The sequence below is a fragment of the Triticum urartu genome, chromosome 6A (genome assembly GCF_056163025.1).
Source record: "Triticum urartu cultivar PI428250 chromosome 6A, HENAU_Tu73, whole genome shotgun sequence".
Classification (NCBI taxonomy): Eukaryota; Viridiplantae; Streptophyta; class Magnoliopsida; order Poales; family Poaceae; genus Triticum; species Triticum urartu.
Window position 1 is genome coordinate 327,221,098 of NC_141878.1, and position 25,880 is coordinate 327,246,977.

The 25,880-nt window shown below is 45.2% G+C and overlaps 1 protein-coding gene across 1 annotated transcript; it reads right to left on the reverse strand.

Annotated features, from left to right (window-relative positions):
- Positions 1–5,970: 5,970 nt before the first annotated feature.
- On the reverse strand, positions 5,971–24,624 carry LOC147965144 (uncharacterized). The gene is made up of 2 exons (XM_087530312.1): positions 24,235–24,624; positions 5,971–6,252 (listed from the first exon to the last, which is right to left on the reverse strand). The coding sequence occupies exons 1-2, from the start codon at positions 24,622–24,624 to the stop codon at positions 5,971–5,973; spliced, it is 672 nt and encodes a 223-aa protein (XP_087386438.1).
- Between the last annotated feature and the right edge of the window lie 1,256 nt (positions 24,625–25,880).

The following is a 25,880-nucleotide window of genomic DNA, read 5'->3' on the forward strand; positions in this document are numbered from 1 at the left end:
CAAGCAGACACTCGCACACATTCTTCGTGATATGCATGACATCAAGGCTGTGAGGCACACGGTGGATCTTCCAGTACGGCAAGTCCCAGAAAACAGACCTCGTTTTCCATACCTTCAGCAGTGGCTCTGGCGCCTTTCGCTTCTTTCCCGGCTCTGGCGCCTTTTGCTTCTTTCCCGGCAGTGGGCAGTCTTTCCAATTTTTCAACAGCTCGTCTATTTCCTCGCTGCTCCTCGTACGCGGGCGTCCTCGGGGTTCGGTTTCACCATCGAACAGATCCTTGCGTTTTCTCCATGGGTCATCATCGCTAAGCCACCTTCGATGTCCCATGAACACGGTTTTCGAAGACCCGGGATCTCTATCTAGCTGGCGATACGTTGTGTCATCCATGCACCTGACGCATCCAGAAAATCCGTGGACCACCCGCCCCGTGACATATCCGTAACCGAGATAGTCGTGCACCGTCGTGAGCAGCGCGGCTCTCATAGGGAAATATTCTTTCTCTGCGGCGTCCCACGTATTGGCTGGCGTTTTCCACAGCGTGTCAAGCTCCTCTTTCAGCAGCCCTAGATACAGATTGATGTCGTTCCCTGGTTGTTTCGGTCCTTCAATTAGCATACTCATGTGAATGTACTTCCTCTTCATGCACAACCAGGGGGGAAGGTTGTACATCCACACAAACACAGACCAGGTGCTATGTGTGCTTCTCTGGCTGTCAAACGGATTGACTCCATCGGTGCTCGCGCCCAGCACGATGTTCCTTGGATCGTTCCCAAATTCTGGGTCTTCGAAGTTCAACGCTTGCCACTGGCTCACATCCTTAGGGTGACTCAGCATCTTGTCTTTTTTATCTATCTCCGGATCATTTGCGTCATCTTCTCGCTTCTTGTCCTCCCTATCCGCGTGCCAACGCAGGAGCTTTGCTACCTTAGGGTCCGCGAAATACCGCTGCAGACGAGGAGTGATCGGAAAGTACCACACCACTTTTCGAGGAGCTTTCTTCCTCTTCTTGTATCGAGTGACGCCGCACACCGGACATATGGTAGACTCCGCGTGCTCGTCCCGATAAATGATGCAATTGTTCATGCACACATGGTATTTCACGTGCAGTAAATCCAGAGGACACACGATTTTCTTCGCCTCCTCCAAACTGGTCGGGCACTTGTTCCCCTTGGGAAGACGTTCGTGCTAGAATGACATGTTCTCGTCGAAGCATGCGTCGGTCATTTTGTGTTTTACCTTCATCTCCAGAGCCATGAGCGTTACTTTCAGGCGGGTATCCTCGGGCCTGCATCCTTCATACAATGGAGTAACCGCGTCTAACTCAAGTTGATCCATCTTGGCTTTCTCTCGGGTGGCAGCTCTTGCGTTATCCGTCTGCTTGAGAAGCAGCTCTTGAATATGAGGGTCCTGCACCCAGCCCATCGATGGTCCAGCGTCGTCTGCTCCGCCGGCATCATCATCTTCATGATCATGCCCGTCGTCTGCTCCGGCATCTTCCTCATCATCATGTCCTGCATCTTCTACATGATGACTGTGTACAGCATCACCGTCGTGATCATCTCCTGGGGATTCTTCGTCTTCTCGCCCGCCCGAGCCGCGGTGGTTGTCTTGCTGCCCTTCCTCATTTCTTGCCCGGCCCCCATGGACGACTTCGTAGGCATCTTCATCACCTTGCCACCGATAGCCATCCATGAAACCACGCAAGAGCAGGTGGTCCCGCACCTGCCCGGATTCCGGGTCTGCAATAAGGCTCTTCAGTTTGCATCTTCGACACGGACATCTTATCTCCGTCTCGTTCTTTTGAAGCATCTCGGCCTTCGCAGACCTCAAAAACCTATTCACGATGCCTTCGGTCATCGTGCGGACCATGGTCGCCTGCGGGGTAGAGCAAAACGATATTTTAGAACCAAGAAAAAATTTGGCATGACTTCCCCTAAAAATAGGACCAAAAAGAATGCTTAATGCCAAAATTCTCGCCGAAACGGAAATGAATCAACATTCCGGCAAAATATTGGCAACTATCGCATTTCAAATACCGGTACACCTCCAAACACAAACACATATGCAACACCACAAACATATGCAACACCATGAACATACATAGATCTAGCTAGGCCATAAAAAGTGCATGTGCACATTGTTGTAGGGAGAAAAACATAAATATAGCTTCCCCCCTTACTTACCTATCAAAACAAGGTAATTTAACCACTTAAATTGAATGAATCTATGGTGGAAATGAGGTGAGAAAGAGGAGGCACCCGAGACAAGGAGGAGGTGGAGAGAATGAAGTGGGGAGAAAGTGAGTGTGGGTAGGAGAGGCTGTCCAAAATATCTTGTTGCTGCCCACTTACTAATGGCGCACCAACTCTAAATGCGCCATTAGTAATCCAGGTTACTAATGGCGCACCTTCTGGTGGTGCGCCATTAGTAGTTTTGCAAAAAAAACATACTAATGGCGCACTGTTCCACAGTGCGCCATTACTAGTTTAAACTAGTAATGGCGCACGGTCGAACAGTGCGCCATTAGTAGTTTTGCAAAAAAGGAATAAAAAATATAATAAAAAAAACAACATTAGTGGCGCACTTTCCGACAGGTGCGCCATTACTAGTTACAACTAGTAATGGCGCACTGTGTCTGGATGCGCCATTAGTATGTTTGGACAGGCGCACTAGTTCAAAAAAAAATTTGATACTAATGGCGCACCCTGGGCCAGGTGCGCCATTAGTAGTTTCAGCTCTAATGGCGTATCAGAAGGTGGTGCGCCATTAGTATATACTAATGGCGCACCGCTTGTCTGGTGCGCCATTAGTGTCAATCCCATCTATAGCCCTTTTTCTAGTAGTGATATGCACAGAAGCACCGGCCATGTGCTGTGATTGGTGCTCATATCGCCAAAAGGATTCATCCTGTCAGTATACTCCTTGAGCCTTATACTTCTAGGATCCTTGACAAAGTCTTGAAACTTGTTGTCGATTAATTCCCACTGAGCCCCATCTTTCGGGTGCCGCATATACTTATCCGCAATTCGCTCATCATGATGCCACCGCAACCACTTTGCCTCTCAAGGGTTTGCAAACAAACGCCTCTACCTTGGAATTAAAGGTAAGTACCAAACAACCTTGAACGGGATTCCTGTCTTGATCTCGTCGTCCAATTTGTACTTGTCCTTTGCTCTCCTGCGTATCATGCATGCTTGCATGTGGGACATGCATGCAAATCTTTGTACTCACCATGGTACAATGTACAATCATTCACACAAGCGTGTATCTTCTGTACTTCAAGTTCGAATGGGCAAACAATTTTCTTCGCTTCATTCGTGCTTCTGGGGAGCACATTATCTTCCGGAAGAATTTCTTTGAAAAGACCTAACATCTCTGTGAAGCCCTTGTATGATAGACCGTTTGCTGCTTTAAATTTGAGAAGCGCCAGGGTGGCACTCAATTTGGAATATTTCTTTTTGCAACCTGGATACAATTCTTTCTTGGAGTCCGCATCAATGGTTGGCAGATCCTTGTACCTAATCATATCCTTTTTGGGCCCTCAAAATCTGCAATCATAGCAGCAAAATCTGGCATATCAAGATCGTCGTCATCTGCGTCGACGTCTTGGTTTTCTAGTGGGTGTTTCGACTTTTCGGTGTTCCATTGGTACCTTGACGCCTCTGCCCCGATCTTAGATTCAACATCCATGTGACACTGATCGGGGTTTGGCATCTCGTAGCCATGGGTACCTTCATTCAGGAACTCCTCTTCACCGTGTCTGGGCCAACATGTATATCCATCCATGAATCCCCGGGAGACTAAGTGCCACTGGACATCTGCAACTTTAGCTAAACATCGTGTTGAATTGATTTTAAAAATGCATGAGTTAACTAAGGAAAACATTGAGCGTATGAATGCTAAATATAAATTGCTGGAGATAAGGGTAGAAAACATGTTGTGTTTGCACCTGGAGATCTTGTTTGGTTACATTTGCGTAAGGATAGATTTCTAATTTGCACAAATCAAAGCTAATGCCACGCGCTGATGGTCCTTTTAAGGTGTTAGAGAAAATAAATGATAATGCATATAAACTTGAGCTACCTATAGATTTTGGGGTTAGTCCCACTTTTAACATTGCAGATTTGAAGCCTTATTTGGGTGAGGAAGATGAGTTTCGGTCGAGGATGACTTCATATCAAGAAGGGGAGGATGATGAGGACATCAATACCATTGTTACACCCACAACCCCTACTGCTACATATACTGGACCAATTACTAGAGGTCGCGCACGCCAATTAAATTATCAGGTAGTTTCGTTTCTTGGTAATGATTCTAATGTTCATGCGAATATGATGCTGCCCAAATTGGATACATTTGTTTTGCTTACAAATGAAGGGCCTGGCATGGATAAGAGGGATGAACATTGGAGCAAGACCAAGCATGGAGATGATGGCATGCGCAAGGGGAACAAGAACGGAGTTACAAGTGATGATTTCAGGACTTTCAAGCCACCATAAGGAGTGCATGAAACCTTGGATGAAATATACAAGATGCCACTTCATATATTTCATCTAGAGGCTATTCTAGGTGCTGCCTCACCTTATTATTGGGCCAGGCCCATGTAATTTCGAAATACTTAAGTATAGGATGTTTTTAGAGTCCGTATGTGTGGGGAAACAAGAGTTAGGGTTGGTTTTGGACCCCTCCTCCAAGGGCCACGAAATTCCCCCCTCTTCTTCCATATATACAACCCTTAGGGCGTCGTTTAGACTTTGGGTTTTGTTTATATTAAAAGTTTGCCATAGCTGCAACTTCGCGTACTTCGTTTGTGTTCAACGACCAGACCAAGACATCACAGAACCCCACCTTGATCAATAAAGCTTTCATTTTATATTCGCAATATCCAGATTGCAATCTCAGTTTCTTGCTTGTTCTTCATTTTGGTCACAGGAAATAGACCCTCGTGGCCAGGTTGATCATGCTCTGGCATGGTCAATAACCCTAGGAAGTTGGTTAAGCGATTGCTATGGCACGACGTCTTCGCACGTTCGTAGTCTGATCATCGAAGTCGACTCCCACAGAAAATGATAGCTATCTCATCAAAACATCGGGACACCTTCGCCTCTATCAGGACTTGAATCGTTGTCACAAAAGACTTGATCATCTTCATCTTTGTTCACGCACCGGTGCATGGCCACGTGCTCAAGGGCTTCCATTTCTTCTTCACTCACGGAGTCGTATATGCCATGATCGTTGAAGATCATGGTTCACTTGTTGGTGCATTCGAAGGACTTGTGTCCTCGGCCACCACATGTGAAGCACTTGATAGAACTTGTCTTGTCGGGGTCATTTGGTGGCACCGAAGATGAGGAAGTCTTGGATTTGTAGGTGCTTGCCGGAGGACGAGTCGAGGAAGGCGTAACTTGCTTGGAACTTGACTTGTCGCCAGTACTTGGTGATGGTCTAGTTGAGGTAGGAGGTGTCGAAGTCGCGGGAGCTTGAGTGTAGGAGCCATAGGTCTTGGACGAGTACTTGGCATATTTGTAGTCATCTTGCACTTGTCGCTCGGCCTTGGTCACTTAATGAACTAGCTCGGGAAGGTTGGAGTATGGTTGGAAGTCGGCAATCCTCTTGATTGGGTGGTTGGCCGTTCAAGAAGCATGCCATAGTTTGCTCGTCATCTTCCTTGACATTGGCTCTTATCATGGCAACCTCCATTTCTTGGTAGTATTCTTCCACCGTCTTCGTGCCTTGCTTTAGGGGTTGCAACTTCTTGAAAAGATCACGGGTGTAGTGTGTAGGCATGAAGCGAGCTCTCATGACATCCTTCATTTCCGTCCAAGTTTTGATTGGTGGTTCGCCTCTTGTTTGTCGTTGCTCGATCACTTGTTCCCACCAAATGAAGATGTAGTCTTGAAACTCGAGGGAGGCCATGGCAGTCTTCTTTTCCTCATCCTGGTTGTGAAGGCGGAATATCTTGTCCACCTTCAATGCCCATGATAGATATTCTTTGAGATCATTGCTTCCGAAGAACTTGGGCATGGTGAACTTGAGCTTCTCGTAGCAGAGTTCATCATAGTGGCGGTTTTGATATCGCTCTTGCCATGGAGGAAGGTCCTCAAATGCTTGTTCCTCATGATGTCGCCCTTGGCGTGGAGGAGGGTCTTGAAGCACTTGTTCCACTTGGTATCGTTCTTGTCATGGAGGTTGACGAGGCATATGCGCTTGGTTGTGCCTTTCTTGTTGCTCTTCGCGTCAGGCAGCTTCTTCTTGTCACGTGATACGTCTCCAACGTATCTATAATTTTTCATTGTTCCATGTTGTTATATTATCAGTCTTGGACGTTTTATAATCATTTTATATCATTTTTTTGGTACTAACCTATTGACATAGTGCCAAGTGAGAGTTGCTGTTTTTTGCATGTTTTTACATCGCAGGTAATCAATACCAAACGGAGTCCAAACACAACGAAACTTTTTGTGGATTTTTTTGGACGAGAAGACAACCAATGGGCCGAAGAAGCACCTGGGGCTGCTCCGAGGGGAGCACAACCCACCAGGGCACGCCTGGAGGCCCAGGCAAGCCCTGGTGGGTTGTGCCCACCTCAGGTGCCCTCCGGACTGCCTCTTTACTCTATAAATACCCCAATATTCCAGAAAACCTAGGGGAGTCGACGAAAATCAATTCCAACCGTCGCAGAGTCCAGAACCACCAGATCCAATCTAGACACCATCACGGAGGGGTTCACCACTTCCATTGGTGCCTCTCCGATGATGTGTGAGTAGTTCTTTGTAGACCTTCGGGTCTGTAGTTAGTAGCTAGATAGCTTCCTCTCTCTCGTTTGATTCTCAATACAATGGTATCTTGGAGATCCATATGATGTAACTCTTTTGCAGTGTGTTTGTTGGGATCTGATGAACTTTGAGTCTATGATCAGATCTATCTTTTTATCCATGAAAGTTATTTGAGTCTTCTTTGATCTCTTATATGCATGATTGCTTATAGCCTCGTATCTCTTCTCGGATATTTGTGTTTTGTTTGGCCAACTTGATCTATTTATCTTACAATGGGAAGAGGTGCTTTGTAGTGGGTTCGATCTTACGGTGCTTGATCCCAGTGACAGAAGGGGAACCGACACATATGTATCATTGCTACTAAGGATAAAACGATGGGGTCTATTTCTACAAAAATAGATCTTGTCTACATCATGTCATCATTCTTATTGCATTACTCCGTTTCTCCATGAACTTATTACACTAGATGCATGCTGGATAGAAGTCGATGTGTGGAGTAATAGTAGTAGATGCAGGCAGGAGTCGGTCTACTAATCTTGGATGTGATGCCTATATAATGATCATTGCTTGGATATCATCATGATTATTTGAAGTTCTATCAATTGCCCAACAGTAATTCCTTTACCCACTGTTTGCTATTTTTGTCGAGAGAAGCCACTAGTGAAACCTACGACACCCGGGTCTCTTTCTCATATTATTTGCCTTTGCGGTCTATTTTCCTTTCCTTTTATTTTTAGATCTATTAAACCCTAGAATACAAAAATACCTTGCTGCAATTTATTCTTATTTATTTTATTTGGCGTTCTATCTATCAAGCTACTACAATTTATTCACGTCCGTTTGCCAATTTTTGGCACCGTTACTCGAAAGGGATTGACAACCCCTTTAATACGTCGGGTTGCGAGTATTTGGTATTTGTGTGTAGGTGCCGTTTACGTGTTGTTGCTTGGTTCTCCTACTGGTCCGATAACCTTGGTTTCATCACTTAGAGAAATACCCACCATCGTTGTGTTGCATCATCCCTTCCTCTTTGGGGAAATACCGGTGTAGCTTCAAGCCGCATCAAAAGGAATTTCTGGCGCCATTTCCAGGAAGGATCTTCAACATATACCAGGTTCCTAATCACAAATCTTATCTCCTCGCAATTTACATTATTTTCTATTTTCCTCTCGTTTCCTCTCCCCCACTTCACAAAAAATGACGTTTTATTCGCCCTCTTTTTCGTTCACCGTTTTCTTGATGGATCTGTTTTTATGTGCAATCTTGTCTGCCGTTATTATCATCATGGATAGTTCTTCCTCTATTGCGTACACTCCCGAGAACGAGGTTTTCAACTTTAAACAAAGGGGAGGAGAAAATTTAAAAGATGCTTGGTATACAATTTGCAATGCTCATAATAGATCTATCCGTAAGCAATCTACCGTTGTTCTTCTTTGTTGTTTTTATGTGGGCATCACCACTTGGTATAGATTCGTCCTTGATACGATTACCGGTGGAAATTGCTTGATGTGTCCCTCTCTTGATGCTTCCAATGCTATGGGAAATTTAGTGGATTCACCACCTCTTATGATTAATGAAACAACTTTGACTCTTGAGTATCTCATGGAAAGATTAGATGCTTGTAACGCCCCGAGACCGTTGTACCAGGTGTCCTCCAGTTATTCGCTGTTGTTGCCTTGTCATTCGCTTGCGTGTTGCATCTTACCATGTCATCATGTGCATTGCATCATCATGTTTTCAAAACTTGCATCCGTCCGGGTTCCCCCAGTTCCGTTCGTTGTCCGTTCTGAGCCCACACACACTTGCATGCGCCCGCGGTACGTCTGAAATATTATTTTATAAGAGGACGGAGAATGTTCTCAGATTGGGTTGAAAGTTGGCGTGTGGTCTTATTATAGTGTAGATAGACCGCCTGTCAAGTTTCATCGCATTCGGAGTTCGTTTGATAGCCCAACCGTTAAACTATAGCGGCATTATAGCCGGGCACACGTCGGACGTTTTCCGTCTCCGGAAACAGTCGCCGGGCCTCTCTCTCTTCTCTTCTCTTCTCTCAGCTCGAGACCGTCTACACAGCCCACTACTCACCGCCAGGCCCTACCTAACCTCTCTCGTCAGCCCGCGACCCTTCTCGCGCGCGCGTCCGAAAGTTGTCCCGGACCCGACCCGGGCAGTCGTCACCATTGGGTTCGGATCATCCCCAAACATCTACAAAATATCTCCGTTTTTCTTTTTGGGCTCCCTAGCCTATTTTTCCCGACTGCCCAATTTTGATCGGAGGGACGAGTTAGCCCCTAACCTAAACTCATCTGATATAAATATCAGATGACACCCTAGCTATCCCATCCATTCGTCTAATCCTCCCAGCCGCCGCCACTCACTCTCCCTTGTTTTCTCGGGAGCTTGTCCCATCACCACTGATTCCCTCCTTCATCGGGATCCCCATCCCACCAACCACCACAGCCGAGCGCCTCCACCTTGCTTTTAGCGCCGCCCAACCAGATCACAGCCAGCCTCTCTCCTTCCCTTGTTTGCAGCATCAGACCAACTGAAGCCGCACCCAATCCAGATCCTCTCCCGCCTCCGACCATCTCCCTGGATTCGCGCCTCCTCGCTTCCCCCATCCTTGGAGACGAGCCCCTCCCGAACCAAGGCGGCACCCCTGCCTCCTCCCGCACCCCTCTGCTCGCTCGTCCCCGAGCAAGTCGCTTGACCAGCCGGCCACCGGAGCACCACCACCAATGACCAGCAGCCTCCCCAGGCCTCTCCCGTATCCCTCTGGTTCCCTTTCTCTATGCTCTCCATCTCCATCTCTCTCCCTCTGACCTCCTGCTCTTCCTCTCTTGTACTGGGCAGGAACAACGATGCTATGGCGCACGGAGCTCGAGTTCGTCCGGCACCACCGCCCAGAACCATCTCCCGGCACCGGATTCGCGCCCCGTCATCCATCCCAGCCGACCACACGCCGTCGGAGATCATCCGGAGCGCCAAGTCCACCGCAGCCGCTCCCCTGCATCTCGCCTCCGCCTCCCCTATTTCTGCGTGAACTCGAGGACGAGGGACGAGCCCGTGCCTCCTCGCCTCCCCGACTCGAAATGGCCTGATCCGGCCATCTCCAACGCCGTCCTCGACCGGATCCCCGTCGTCTGATGCCTCGCCAAGTCCCTGCAATCGCGCCGCTGTTTTACCTGTTGCTGTCACTGCTCTTCAGAGCGAGCAGTTTGGCCGCTCGCCTGCGCCTCGCGTTGAACCGTGCAGATGACGCAACCAAGCTCGAAGGAGGAGCTCGATGAAGATTGTGTTCTTTATGTTGTTCCGTTTTCCAGTTGATCAGTTGTGGAGCCCAGTTGGGGTCGATCGGGGATCTGTGTAGCATTTGGGGTAGTCTTCTTTTATTTTGGTTCCGTAGTCGGACCTTGATTGTATTTGGATGATGTAATGCTTTATTCATGTAATTGTGTGAAGTGGCGATTGTAAGCCAACTATGTATCTTTTTCCCCTATTGTATTACATGGGTTGTGTGAAGATTACCACACTTGCGACATTGCTTTCAATGCGGTTATGCCTCTAAGTCGTGCTTCGACACGTGGGAGATATAGCCGCATCGAGGGCGTTACAAGTTGGTATCAGAGCCTTCCCGACCTTAGGAGCCCCCTGCTTGATCGAATCGCTGGCGTTATTGAGTCTAGAAATGTTTTGAGTCATTTAGGAATTATATATATCGAAGAGTTAGGACTTATTTTTTACTCCTCAGTCCCTTCATCGCTCTGGTGAGGCATCCTAACGTAGAGTTTTGACACTTCTCTTCTCAAATTTCACTAAAAAAATTTTTAGGATCACGCGGGTATCTTGGAATCGTTCCGATGGTTTTGTGATGAGAACATTGTTCTTGGTGCCTCCTGTCATTTAGGGGTTGTGGCAGTGTCCCGGGGAGTTGAGCTCCGAGGTGTTGTCGTCACAATTTTATCATTGCAGTTCTGGAATACCTGAGTTTAGGTTCGCCGACATCAAAAATCTCTTTTATGCAGTTGTTGGTGAGATAACCTCGACGCCACCCAGTACTGGGGCGGGAGTTCGGGAGTATTGCCATAACTCGTATAACGGATGCTTTTCGAAGGTTGAGGTAAATGATTTCCGAAGGTTTCTTGGTTATGTGTTGAAGGATGGATACAGCTGGATGTAGGATTTGCTAGCTTTGGGTGAGATATTATGCTTCCCCTATATCCCCAACACCTGATTGCATAACCGGAAAATTTTGGGAGTTTATAAGCGGGAATTCAAGTAGCTCTTAGGATATCTTTTCGACAGATGTATGATATGAAATTGGGGTTCGACGTCTAGTGGTCCGCCTATTCACGGTTGGTTTTACAGTGGTCTCGTTGTGTCTTAAAGAGTCCTTGGCTATGCCGACTCGGGGACGCTTCGTATGTCATGCGCACTGCCTTGTACATGATGGTGCTGTACGATCGAGCCCGTGTAGGCCCCACCACGAAAACTTCAGACGAAATCTCTATCATATGTTTGTTCTGGCTTATTCTGCAAGCCAATCCTTTGTTTTGGTTTGAGCTGTGGTATTCGAGTTGCTTCAAAGTCAAATGTTGATTCCATACCTCTTCTAAGCGGTATTCTCATATTTCTATGTGAATACTAATCCTTCTCGATCATCGAGTTTGTCATGTCAATCCTTGTCAACCGGCGTGTCTCTCTTCAAGTGGATCCAATCTTGTCAACATTCGCAAGATCTATTATCAGTTCTTCTCAACGGTGTTTGTTTCATCCGTCCCAAGTTGTTTTTGTTTTCCCCACCCTCCCAACCCTTTTTCCTTCAAGGATTCGGATTTCTTATTCAACTATCATGTTATTGATGTGAAGCCTCTCCATTCTTTTCCATCAATATTCTTATTTGGTGAATATCAGGAAGATAGTAGCGGAGTTTCAAGTTCATCATTATTTGTTCTCTTTCTTCTCCGGTGGATTCAATTCAAGCTTTGGTATTGAGCATAGTCTTTTCTTTTGCCCAATGCTTTTCTTATGCCGGTACACCTCATAATCATTCCCCGCTTGCTATTCATTTGTTCCGGAGTGCTCAAGATATCCCGAAGATTGTGTTTCCACTCTGCTTTCGTTCAAGCTCTTTTCGAGGTTGTTATCTCTTTAAGCCATTTAATTCTTACTGGTGCAATTTCCCCTTCAAGCAATCGTTCAATGATGTTTCTTTTGAGTGGGCCCTAACCCACAGGTCTTTTCCCAGGATCTTACCTGACTCTTCTTATTTTCCCGGAGATATCCTTAAAATTCTTTTGAAGTTTGACGTAAGTATGAATTGTCATCAGTCAATTGCCTTTCTCCAAGACCTTTCAAATTCTTTTCTTTGTTGGCTCAACCTCTTCGTTTTTTATTCTTCCGGAGTGTCTAAACGATTCATGGTGCTATTTCTCATCGTTATTCTCAGATTTTGAATACCAAAGAAGAGTTTTCCCTCCATATTTTATCCGCTCTCTCAGAGATTCGTGATTCTAGCTTAATGCCATCCTCTCAAAAAAAAATTCGATTGTGAGAATTCTTTTCACCCATCTGGAGCATTTCATGAGTTGTTTTCCATTTCTTTTATCCGTAGGCCATCAATTCAGGTTATTCATCCTCAGCTTTCAACAGTTGTTCTTCAAATCTTACCGGTGCATCATTCAAGTGATCTCTAATTAGTTCGCCATCCCTTTGTTCTCATGGATCTAAATCCTCTCATGTATCTTCGTTCATTTGTCAATTCTTACCCGGTGATTCATCCCTTTATTTCATTCATCTCCAATTCTTGTGGTGGTTTGTTCAAGATTCTTCTTACCTTGTTATCATATCAATTCATTTGCTGTTTTCAATCCCGACCGGTGGTTCGTTGAAGACCTTCTCAAGTTTGTGCTATATCTCTTAATCCTTTCTATGAGAATGAGTAGTATGCCAAATCCGTTGCTTGTCATCAATTAAATTGGTGAAGGATACGCATAATATAATTCTTATTCTTGTTTCATCCAAGTGATAAATTCCTTCCTTCGGAGTTGTTCATCTTTTCTTTTCCCGGAGTTCCAAGTTCTCTCAATTACATCATCACGGAGTTTCATCTAAATCATTACAAGATTTCACCTTGTGTTTTCAACTTCTCTTTCCTTTCGTTTGATCATTCCTTTTGTTTATTGGAGTTCTTTATGAAGGTTCTACATGATGGATCATCAAGGATTTAATTCCTTCTCGAAGTGTTCATCGAGATTCTTTTCAGAGGAGCTCAAGCATTCTTCATATTGCTTTTTGAAGTGCAATTCTTTCTTCCATATCATTGGATGTGGTATTATGTCATTCTCGATAATTTGAGTTCATGTTTCATGATTCACATGTTGTCAAGGATGAGATATTTTAAATCCATCAATCTCGTCATTTGAGTTATCTTGGGTTATATTTCACCTAAAGCCTTCCCTAATGATTTTGCTATTAATGGTGATAATATATGATCCAAGTTCTTCATCTATCCTCCCGGTGAAATAATTTTCTCGCCTCCTTGGTCATACCAATCCAATTTTTTCCCATGAGTGGCAGTTTGTCACCTGATAATTTGACATGTATTCCATAAGACCATATCAAGCTTATTCTTTTCGTTGTTGGTAATCCAACAACTCCATTCGAGAATATGTTGTAAGCGTGCTCTCCCAAGATTTTGTTTCCTCGTTCATTCCATTCCATTCTTACTTTTGTTCCGGAGGTATTGCGATGTTGCCCTCTTCAACCCATCTACTTGTTTTGTCAAGATCATTTTCCTTTCCTTTGCTTATCCATTTAACCGGAGTGCTGTCTAAAATCGTTCTTACCCCTTGTGCCATTCTTTCAATAGTTCCGGATGCAGTGTGTTGTTGATTTCATCAAGTATCTTCTCATCTTATCAAGTTCTTATTCAATTCTTTCCATTTGCAGTCGGAGTGCTGTCCAAATTATATCATTCTTTTCCCTTCTCTATATTGTTTCAACCAGAGTGTTATGTCTATCATTCCTCTTCTAGCCGAAGTCTTCATCCAAGTGCTTTCGTTTTGCCAAGCTCATATTCTTTACCTTTCTTTTCCAACCGGAGTGTTGTCGTAATTGATCCTTATCGTTCCTTGTGCATCTCGTTCTACCGGAGTGCTTGCATGTACTTCTTGTCCATTGCAATCCTTGTCTTTTGTCTTTCAACCTCCAAGGTTCTCGTAATGTGCCTTGTTCCTCTTTTACAACGGAGTGTTTCCAACTTTGTTCATCTCCGTTGTATTCTTTTCTCGAAGTTGCTCAACCTTTTCAAGGTTCCTTGGGCTCACTCATTCGTCAAAGAAGCAACTTAGTTTTACCTCTCCTCTTTCTCTTCCGTTTTTACCTCCGGTGCCATTCTAGATCTCGGGACGAGATCCTCTCGTAGTGGTGGAGTGTTGTAACGCCCCGAGACCGTTGTACCAGGTGTCCTCCAGTTATTCGCTGTTGTTGCCTTGTCATTCGCTTGCGTGTTGCATCTTACCATGTCATCATGTGCATTGCATCATCATGTTTTCAAAACTTGCATCCGTCCGGGTTCCCCCAGTTCCGTCTGTTGTCCGTTCTGAGCCCAGACACACTTGCACGCGCCCGCGGCACGTCCAAAATATTATTTTATAAGAGGCCAGAGAATGTTCTCGGATTGTGTTGAAAGTTGGCGTGTGGTCTTATTATAGTGTAGATAGACCGCCTGTCAAGTTTCATCGCATTCGGAGTTCGTTTGATAGCCCAACCGTTAAACTATAGCGGCATTATAGCCGGGCACACGTCGGACGTTTTCCGTCTCTGGAAATAGTCGCCGGGCCTCTCTCTCTTCTCTTCTCTCAGCTTGAGACCGTCTACACAGCCCACTACTCACCGCCAGGCCCTACCTAACCTCTCTCGTCAGCCCGCGACCCTTCTCGTACGCGCGTCCGAAAGTTGTCCCGGACCCGACCCGGGCAGTCGTCACCATTGGGTCCGGATCATCCCCAAACATCTACAAAATATCTCTGTTTTTCTTTTTGGGCTCCCTAGCCTATTTTTCCTGACTGCCCGATTTTGATCGGAGGGACGAGTTAGCCCCTAACCTAAACTCATCTGATATAAATATCAGATGAAACCCTAGCTATCCCATCCACTCGTCTAATCCTCCCAGCCGCCGCCACTCACTCTCTCTTGTTTTCTCGGGAGCTTGTCCCATCACCACTGATTCCCTCCTTCATCGGGATCCCCATCCCACCAACCACCACAGCCGAGCGCCTCCACCTTGCTTTTAGCGCCGCCCAACCAGATCACAGCCAGCCTCTCTCCTTCCCTTGTTTGCAGCATCAGAGCAACCGAAGCCGCACCCAATCCAGATCCTCTCCCGCCTCCGACCATCTCCCTGGATTCGCGCCTCCTCGCTTCCCCCATCCTTGGAGATGAGCACCTCCCGAACCAAGGCGGCACCCCTGCCTCCTCCCGCACCCCTCTGCTCGCTCGTCCCCGAGCAAGTCGCTTGACCAGCAGGCCACCGGAGCACCACCACCAATGACCAGCAGCCTCCCCAGGCCTCTCCCGTATCCCTCTGGTTCCCTTTCTCTACGCTCTCCATCTCCATCTCTCTCCCTCTGACCTCCTGCTCTTCCTCTCTTGTCCTGGGCAGGAACAACGATGCCATGGCCCGTCATCCATCCTAGCCGACCACGCGCCGTCGGAGGTCATCCGGAGCGCCAAGTCCGCCACAACCGCTCCCCTACATCTCGCCTCCGCCTCCCCTGTTTCTGCGAGCACTCGAGGATGAGGGACGAGCCCGTGCCTCCTCGCCTCCCCGACTCGAACTGGCCTGATCCGGCCAGCTCCTACGCCGTCCTCGACCGGATCCCTGTCGTCTGACGCCTCGCCAAGTCCCTGCAATCGCGCCGCTGTTTTACCTGTTGCTGTCGCTGCTCTTCAGAGCGAGCAGTTTGCCTGCTCGCCTGTGCCTCGCGTTGAACCATGCAGATGACGCAACCAAGCTCAAAGGAGGAGCTCGATGAAGATTGTGTTCTTTATGTTGTTCCGTTTTCCAGTTGATCAGTAGTGGAGCCCAGTTGGGGTCGATCGGGGATCTGTGTAGCATTTGGGGTAGTCTTCTTTTATTTTGGTTCTGTAGTCGGACCTTGATTGTATTTGGATGATGTCATGCTTTATTCATGTAATTGTGTGAAGTGGCGATTGTAAGCCAACTATGTATCTTTTTCCCCTATTGTATTACATGGGTTGTGTGAAGATTACCTCACTTGCGACATTGCTTTCAATGCGGTTATGCCTCTAAGTCGTGCTTCGACACGTGGGAGATATAGCCGCATCGAGGGCGTTACAATGCTATTCAAAAGAAAATGCTTACTGAAGAACATATTGAAAACTTGGATAAAAAGATGCAGAATTTTGCTACTAAAATTGGTTCAAAAGCGGGAGAAGTTTTTAAGTTGTTAAAAGAAAAGGGAACCGTAATTCATGAAAGAATTGAAGAAAGTCCGTCTCGGATTGATAAACTAGAAGAAATATTTAGTAATTTGAGCACGGCTTTTGCTTCCGCTAAAACTATTGAAAAAACTCCTGTAAAGATTGGAAATACTACTCAAGTGACTAAGAACAATGGTGCAACTTCTAGTAATAGTAAAGAGGATCTTAAGACGATTAGCATTCACCTGGATTTTATTAAAGTTATAAGAGATCCCTTTGGCAAGAATGAATTCTTTAAAATTATTCCTAGGTGTATTGTCATTGAAAATCTTTATGCTAAATCTTTGAAGAATTCTAAGTGTTTGATTGAAGAGTTGAACAAAGACGACAAAACTTAGGTCCTTGCTTTATGACTAGCTAAGGGCGTAAAACTATAGCGCTCGTTGGGAGGCAACCCAATGAATAAAATTTATTTTTTGCTTTTTGCTTTCTGTTCTTGAGTGTTAGAACAATTATGATACTGTTATGATTGTGTTTTCTATGTTTGAATTAGTGTTTGTGCCAAGTAAAGCCTTCAGAATCTTCTTGGGTGATAGTTGTTTGATCTTGCTGAAAAACAGAAACTTTTGCGCTCACGAAAACAATTCTCATTTCTAACCAGAGAGCGATAAAATACCAATTATTTCTGTAGATGATTAATATACAAATTTTCCAGGCCGTCCTAATTTTTCAGAGTTTTTGGAGTTACAGAAGTAATCGAAATATCCGGATTTCTACAGACTATTCTGTTTTTGACAGATTCTGTTTTCTTTGCGCTGTGTGCTTGTTTTGATGATTCTATGGTTTTCTTTGATGAGTTTTTGCCATAGAAAAGTTGGAATACCGTAGATATAATGCAAGAACAAAATATGAATTGGTTTTCTATAGCACTTATAGTAGTGATTTGCTTTCTTATAGTAACGGATCTCACAAAGGTTTTCTTGAGTTTTGTGTGATTGAAGTTAGTTTTGGGTTATCTTATGATGGATGAAGGAATAAGGAGTAAGAAGGTCCTAAGCTTGGGAATGCCCCAGCACCCCAAGCTATTATCCAAAGAGAGCAAGCAACTAAGCTTGGGGATGCCCTGAGTGGCATCCCCTCTTTCTTCTAACGACCATCAGTATTTTACTCGAAGCTATATTTTTATTCATCACATACTATGTGTTTTGCTTGGAGCGTCTTGTATGCTATGAGTCTTTGCTTGTTTTATTTTGTGTTTTCAGTCTTGATCCCTTTCTAGAAACACCTATTTGAGAGAGCCAAAATTATTCCATGACTTGTTAGAATTGCTCTCTATGCTTCACTTAAATTTTTTATGAGCTATGGATTTGCTCTAGTGCTTCACTTATATCTTTTTGAGCATGGTGTGCTTTAGTATTTTTGAAGAAATGCTCTCTTGCTTCACTTAGATTTATTTGAGAGTTAGTAAAATTTTCAAGAAATTCTCTCTTACATCACTTAAATTAATTTGAGAGAAAGAAATTGTAACGCCCTCGATGCGGCTATATCTCCCACGTGTCGAAGCACGACTTAGAGGCATAACCGCATTGAAAGCAATGTCGCAAGTGAGGTAATCTTCACACAACCCATGTAATACATAAGGGAAAAGATACATAGTTGGCTTACAATTGCCACTTCACACAAATACATGAATAAAGCATTACATCAACCAGTTACAATCAAGGCCCGACTACGGAGCCAAAATAAAAGAAGAGCCCCAAATGCGACAAGGTCCCCAATCGACCCCAACTGGGCTCCACTACTGAACAACTAGAACGAAACAACACAAAGGACAAGATATTCATTGAGCTCCTCCTGAGCTTGGTTGCGTCATCTGCACGGACTCATCGGCACCTGCAAGCTGGTTTTGGAAGTATCTGTGAGTCACGGGGACTCAGCAATCTCGCACCCTCGCGATCAAGACTATTTAAGCTTATGGGTAAAGTAAGGGTATGAGGTGGAGCTGCAGCAAGCAACTAGCATATTTGGTGGCTAACATATACACAAAAGAGAGCGAGAAGAGAAGGCAAAGCACGACCGAGAAACTATGATCAAGAAGTGATCCTAGAACAACCTACGTCAAGCATAACTCCAACACCGTGTTCACTTCCCGGACCCCGCCGAGAAGAGACCATCACGGTAACACACGCGGTTGATGTATTTTAATTAAGGTCAACTATAGGTTTTCTACAACCGGACGTTAACAAATTCCCATCTGCCCATAACCGCGGGCACGGCTTTCAAAAGTTCAAATCCCTGCAGGGGTGTCCCAACTTAGCCCATCACAAGCTCTCACAGTCAACGAAGGATATTCCTTCTCCCAAGACATTCCGATCAGACTCGGTATCTCGGTTCTACAAGACAACTTCGACAATGATAAAACAAGTCCAGCAACACCGCCCGAATGTGCCGACAAATCCCGATAGGAGCTGCACATATCTCGTTCTCAGGGCACACTCAGATGAGACTAGCTACGAGTAAAACCAAACCTCAAGTTTCCCCGAGGTGGCCCCGCAGGCAGCTCAGTTTGGACCAACACTCAGAGGAGCACTGGCCCCGGGGGGGGGGGGGTTAAAATAAAGATGACCTTGAGTCCGCGAAACCCAAGGGAAAAAGGGGCTAGGTGGCGAATGGTAAAACCAATGTTGGGCATTGCTGGAGAAGTTTTATCCAAGGCGAACTGTCAAGGGGTTCCCATAATAGCCCAACGGCGTAAGGAACGCAAAATCCGGGAACATAACACCGATATGACGGTAACTAGGGCGGCAAGAGTGGAACAAAACACCAGGCATAGGGCCGAGCCTTCCACCCTTTACCAAGTATATAGATGCATTAATTAAATAAGATATATCGTGATATCCCAACAAGTAACCATGTTCCAACAAGGAACAACATCTCCATGTTCCAACAAGGAACAAACTTCAATCTTCACCTGCAACTAACAACGCTATAAGAGGGGCTGAGCAAAGCGGTAACATAGCCAAACAACGGTTTGCTAGGACAAGGTGGGTTAGAGGCTTGGTTCAACAATATAGGAGGCATGATAAGCAAGTGGTAGGTATCGCAGCATAGGCATAGCAAAAGAGCGAGCAACTAGCAAGCAAAGATAGAAGTAATTTCGAGGGTATGATCATCTTGCCTGAGATCCCGCAAGGAAGAAGAGCGAGTCCATGAAGAAGACAAACGGACGTAGACGGACGGGTCCTCACAAACGCGACGTTACCGGATTACCGAGAAGAAGTACACCGGAAAGAAAGCAAACAACATAGTAAACAATCATCACATAAGAATGGCACGATGCGCAAACAAGTATGAAGCATGTCCGGTTTAAAGAGGCATGGCATAAAATGCACAAACAATACTACAAATTAAGTGGAGCTCATTATGCAACGGAGTTACATATTGAAGAAAACACCACATGACTTATTTAGTTCTCTCTCATTTATGTACCCAACAAGATTAAATGTTATTAGCATGGCAAGAGGTGAAGCATGATGAAACTATCTAATCTAAGCAAGTTTAAATGAGGCCGGAACAACAAAACAACAAGTCCGGAAACTCCTCATATGCATATATTAGGTTTGGTACTGATCTGCCCTAAACCATATTTTATAGTTGTTAAACATGCAAAGATGATGCCACCATGATAAACTAGGCAAAATTCTACCCCATTTACATATAAAGATTATTAAATTCCGAGTTACGGTTAAATAGTTATGAATTAAGTCATTTTAGCATGGCATAGGGGCAAATTTAAACAAACATCATTTTAAACATTTTAAACATAGATGAAAGTTGCAAATTATTAAACTAGATGAAATTCTAGTCAAGTTTCATATGTAAAGTTTTTACGTGTGATGCATAGTTTGTGAGTTATTAAATGTATGAACATGAGGGTCTTTTCTATAAAACTACGCAATTCGGGATAAATGGACAAAATCGCAGATCCGGAAAAAAAACAGAGACGGGCCGAAACTGAGCGCTCACATTGGCCAGGCCTAGCCGAAGGAAAGCAAAGGGGCGCTGGGGAGGGGGTCTCTCCCCATGGGCCATGTCCCAGCAGAAGAGGTGAGGCCGGCAGGGGGGCGGATGCAGACCGAGGCGAGACCGGCCCAGGCGAATTCAACGCGCCTGGTTCCTTCGCTGCAGGGAAACAGGGGATTGAGCCCGTGCTCGAAAGGAGGAAGCTACGGCGCAGGGACGCGGTCAACGAAGACGTTCGAGGCAGAGGCGATGCAGGTGAGGTCCGACAGGGGCGCAGGTCTCCAGGACGGCGGATCTGGCCCGAAACGGGCTTGGACGGTGATTGGCAACGCAAGAAGACGAGGACGGCGGGGTTCAGAGGAGGAAGATGCCACCAAGTCTGTTCCAAGGTGCGGCGGCACTGGAGACAGGGGACTCGCGGCGGCGCGATGTAGATGAGCAGAGAGGACGGAGGCTCGGGAGGGATCCAGTGAGGCAGGGCCCCATGCGGCGGAGGGGTCCAGGACGGAGAGGTTGCCGAGAGGGATCAAATCCGGCGGCCGGCACCTTGACTCGAAGAAGAGGACAGCCATGGCGTGGGATCTGCAGAAGAAACAATGGCTGTTTCAACAGAGCTTGAGGGGGAAGAGAAGAAGGGAACGAGGGGAGAAGGAGGAGGACGGGGATAGTGCTCAACTGCTGGTTCGGCAGCGCGGTCGTCAGAGTAGAGGCAGCAGCAAGAGGAGTTGATGCTTGTTGGAGGGGCTCGGGCCACGGAGGAGCTCCGCTCCTCTGGATCGAAGAGGGAGGAGGAGGCATCGGGTGAGGTGGAGTTGGATCGAGGGGAGGGGGCTGATAGGCTCGGCGCTGAAAACAAGGAAGTTGGCGGCGGGGATGGATTGGATGGATGGAAGGATGAGACATGATCCCTAATTCCTAGGGTTGCCCATAGTATATAGCAAGCCGGATAGGTTTTGGGGGGGTATAAGGTCCCTCCGATCGTAATCAGACGGACGGGAAAATAGCTTAGGTAGCCCAAATAAGAAAATGGAGATATTTTGTAGATGTTTGGGGATGATCCGGATCCAACGGTGACGACGGTCCAGGTCGGGTTCGGGACAACTTTCGGACACGCGCGCGAGGAGGGTCGCGGGCTGACGAGAGAGGTTAGGTTGGGACTGGCGAATTGTGAATAGCGGGTTGGTCTGAGAGAAGATGGGAGAGATGCAGCCTGGCAGGGTTTCCGGAGACCGAAAACGTCCGACGTTAGACCGGCTATACTGCCACTATAGTTATCCGTTGGGGCATCAAACGATCTCTGAATGCGATGAAACTTGACAGGTGGTCTATCTACACTAAGTATGACTGGCGATGAAACTTGCCTTGACTGCCGCTATAGTTATCCGTTTGGTCGCTTCTCAGTCTTTTGCTAGCCTTCATTTTGCACTAAGTATGATCACTACTTGTGCATCCAAAATGCTTTAAACCAGTTTTGGCACATGAGTCCACTATACCTACCTATATGTAGTATTGTTTTGTCATTCTAAGCAAATTTGTATGTGCCATCTCTAATATTCAAAATAAATTTATCTTTTGTGTGTTCGTACCGCTCGCGAGGCGGTGAGGGGTGGCTAATATTTTCCATGCTAGATGTGTTATTCTCAAGATGAGTGTTTATTCACTTGTCATTAGACGAGAGTAAGGCAAAGGTATTAGGGATGCCCAGTCCCAAAATGAAAAATGAACTTACTTTATGTTGTCAAATAATAAATTCCCTAGAAAGTATTGGAAAGGAAGGCACCCGTGGATACGGTTAGACATGGAAAGTGAAAGTATGGTGGAAAAAGGAATAAACTTTAATTTCTGTTTGGGAATCGCCTATGATATATCTAGCATGGAAAGTGTTGGGAACTCTAATTCATTTTCGTTGGTGGGAAAAGTATGCCTCTCAAAAATAATTTATCTCTCAATTTTTCGCTTTGAGCTCTGGCACCTCTACAAGTCCCTACTTCCCTCTACGAAGGGCCTTTCTTTTACTTTATGCATTTTTTATTTTTAAATTTGAGTCTCCATCTTCTCTTATAAAATCACCAACTAGGAGGCACTATGATTGTACTTCAGCATTGGGTGCAGTTAATACGCGAGTGTGTTTCATGAATGGATCAATGATTGAGCATGATGGGCTAGGGATAGCTTATTTTAGCGTTGGTATTTTGAAAGACATGGTTGCTTGTTGATATGCTTTAGTATTTAAGTTATTATGTCAAAAGTAGACTATTGCTTTGAACAATATAAAAGTCCAAATGTCCATGCTATAAAGAAAAGAATATGAGATAACATGTTAGGTAGCATTCCACATCAAAAATTCTGCTTTTATCATTTACCTACTCGAGGACGAGGGGGAATTAAGCTTGGGGCAGCTGATACATCTCCAATGCATCTATAATTTTTGATTGTTCCATGCTGTTATATTATCAATCTTGGATGTTTTATAATCATTTTATAGTCATTTTATATCATTTTTGGTACTAACCCATTGACATAGTGCCAAGTGTCGGTTGCTATTTTTTGCATGTTTTTTACATCGGAGGTAATCAATACCAAACGAAGTCCAAATGCAACGAAACTTTTTGTGGATTTTTTTGAACCAGAAGACAACCAATGGGCCGAAGAAGCACCTAGGGGCTGCTCCAGGAGAGCACAACCCACCAGGGCGCTCCTGGAGGCCCAGGCGCGCCCTGGTGGGTTGGGCCCACCTCGGGCGCCCCTGGACCGCCTCTTTACTCTATAAATACCCCAATATTCCAGAAACCCTAGGGGATTCAACGAAAATCAATTCCAGCCGCCACAGAGTCCAAAACCACCAGATCCAATCTAGACACCATCACGGAGGGTTTCACCACTTCCATTGGTGCCTCTTCGATGATGCGTGAGTAGTTCTTTGTAGACCTCCGAGTCCATAGTTAGTAGCTAGATGGCTTCCTCTCTCTCGTTTGATTCTCAATACAATGGTCTCTTGGAGATCCATATGATGTAACTCTTTTGTGGTGTGTTTGTTGGGATCTAATGAACTTTGAGTTTATGATCAGATCTATCTTTTTATCCATGAAAGTTATTTGAGTCTTCTTTGATCTCTTATATGCATGATTGCTTATAGCCTCGTATTTCTTCTTTGATATTAGGGTTTTGTTTGGCCAACTTGATCTATTTGTCTTGCAATGGGAAGAGGTGCTTTGTAGTGGGTTCAATCCTATGGTGCTTGATCCCAGTGACAGAAGGGGAACCGACACGTATGTATCGTTGCTACTAAGGATAAAACGATGGGGTTTATTTATACATAAATAGATCTTGTCTACATCATGTCATCGTTCTTATTGCATTACTACGTTTCTCCATGAACGTAATACACTAGATGCATGTTGGATAGCGGTCGATGTGTGGATTAATAGTAGTAGATGCAGGCAGGAGTCGGTCTACTAATCTTGGACGTGATGCCTATATAATGATAATTGCCTAGATATCGTCATGATTATTTGAAATTCTATCAATTGCCCAACAGTAATTTGTTTACCCACCGTTGGCTATTTTTCTCGAGAGAAGCCACTAGTCAAACCTACGGCCCTCAGGTCTCTTTCTCATTTTATTTGCCTTTGCGATCTATTTTCCTTTGCTTTTTTTTCCATATCTATTAAACCCAAAAATACAAAAATATCTTGCTGCAATTTATTCTTATTTATTTTATTTGGCATTCGATCTATCAATCTACTACAATTTATTCATGTCCGTTTGCCAATTTCTGGCGCCGTTACCCGAAAGGGATTTACAACCCCTTTAATACGTCGGGTTGCGAGTATTTGTTATTTGTGTGCAGGTGTCGTTTACTTGTTGTTGCTTGGTTCTCCTACTAGTTCGGTAACCTTGGTTTCATCACTGAGGGAAATACCTACCGTCGCTGTGCTGCATCATCCCTTCCTCTTTGGGGGAAATACCGACGTAGCTTCAAGCCGCATCATCGTGCTTGATGAAGTGCTTCCTCTTGTTCCCGCACTTGGCGGTTGCGCTCGTCGACGGCTCTAATGGCCTCGCGGAGTGCGCATTGAGCTTCAAGTTCTTGTGCTTCACACTCAAGTGCTTGTGCTTCTCGACGCTCTTATGCTTGTCAGAGTGCCTCATCGTCTTGAGGTGCTTGACGTTGCACTTGTGGAGGTATTTTCTCTTGCTCCATTGCTTCTTGCTCTTGTCGTCACGCCCTATCATGTGCTTGAACTTGAGCTTGTAAGCCATTGCCATGTAATGGATTTTATCGAGCTTGGTGACCTTGGGGATCATCACGTCAATGAAAGTGGGCTCGGGGAGGACTTGTATCATAAGAGGAGTAGTCCTGTAGCGACCAGACATCAACGGACCAATCTCTGTGCTCCGGTGTCATCCCTGGATCAGTAATGCTGACACCACACAGTACTTGAAGGATTTATAGCAGAGTAGCAATCACACACTTATTACATCGAGTGTCTCCAAAGATAACTTATTACAATAAAAATGGCTTAAGGCCATCTAATAACGATAACAGCGGAAGGCTTGGAAGATAAGTGAGTCCATCAACTCCAACGACATCACTGAGTATAGAACCACGACCTAAAACTCCTTAATCGTCGTCTGAAAAGTCTGCAACATTAACGTTGCAGCCCGAAAACGGGTCAGCACATGGAATATGCTGGCAATGTAACACATAGAGAATAATGGAATGAAACAGCTATACTATATGCATATTTGGCTGGTGGAAAGCTCTATGGTTACAGTTTTGCGTAAAGCCAATTTATCCCTACTGCAAAGGAATAAATTTATTTAACTATTATGGTGGTTGTTAAACATTGAGAATGGTTGACAGCATTCTCAATCCCAATTAAACATCATCATTAAACAAACCCAACAAAATTAATCTTTAGAGTAACATGTTGAGATTCACATGATAATCCAGGTACTAGATACTCAAGATGTCCATAACCGGGGACATGGCTAACCATGATTAGTTTACACACTCAACAGAGGTTTGCGCACTTTTCCCCACAAGACTCGATCGCCTCCGTTTGGTTTCTCGCACTACACGGTGTTTGAGAAACGGATGACCGAGACATAGTCTTTCAGAAGCGCTAGCACCTTATGATGGGTAGAACGTACCACCTACATCCCCTACATCTGCTAGTCTACCACTGTAAGAGTCCCCACGACTTAGTCAACTATGCTAGAGCCCATAATAGCTTGTGGCTGCACACGGAAGTTTCTAGCATGAATAATCTCATGATCCATTTGAGCCTGAGTGGTGGTCCAAAAGAAAACAGGCAATCCTGGAATACCCAGGTACCTCAATCCACCCAGATGTGTGTTTAGGTTGCCACCTTAAGTAAACCATTAATTAACAAAGCTCACATCTGTCATGGATACACACACCCAATCCACGTGTACTAGCATAGCATAGCAATAATAAGCAAACGTAGAAGTAACTCCCAAAGGTTTGATAATTAGACAGGTAATAGGTACTACCTCAACTACTTCCCAAACCCACAATTTAATTAGATCCTAATCATGCAACGTGTAAGGATTGATCTAATGCAATAAAACTGGGTAGTAGGAGGTATGATCAAAGTGTTACTTGC

Bases quoted from the DNA above. Each gene is read 5' to 3' on its own strand.
- LOC147965144 (XM_087530312.1), bottom strand. From the start codon at position 24,624: ATGTCTGGTCGCTACAGGACTACTCCTCTTATGATACAAGTCCTCCCC. The intron at 6,253-24,234 runs GCGGCTTGAAGC...TCACGTGACAAG, and splicing joins ACTTCATCAAGCACGATGAT to AAGAAGCTGCCTGACGCGAA.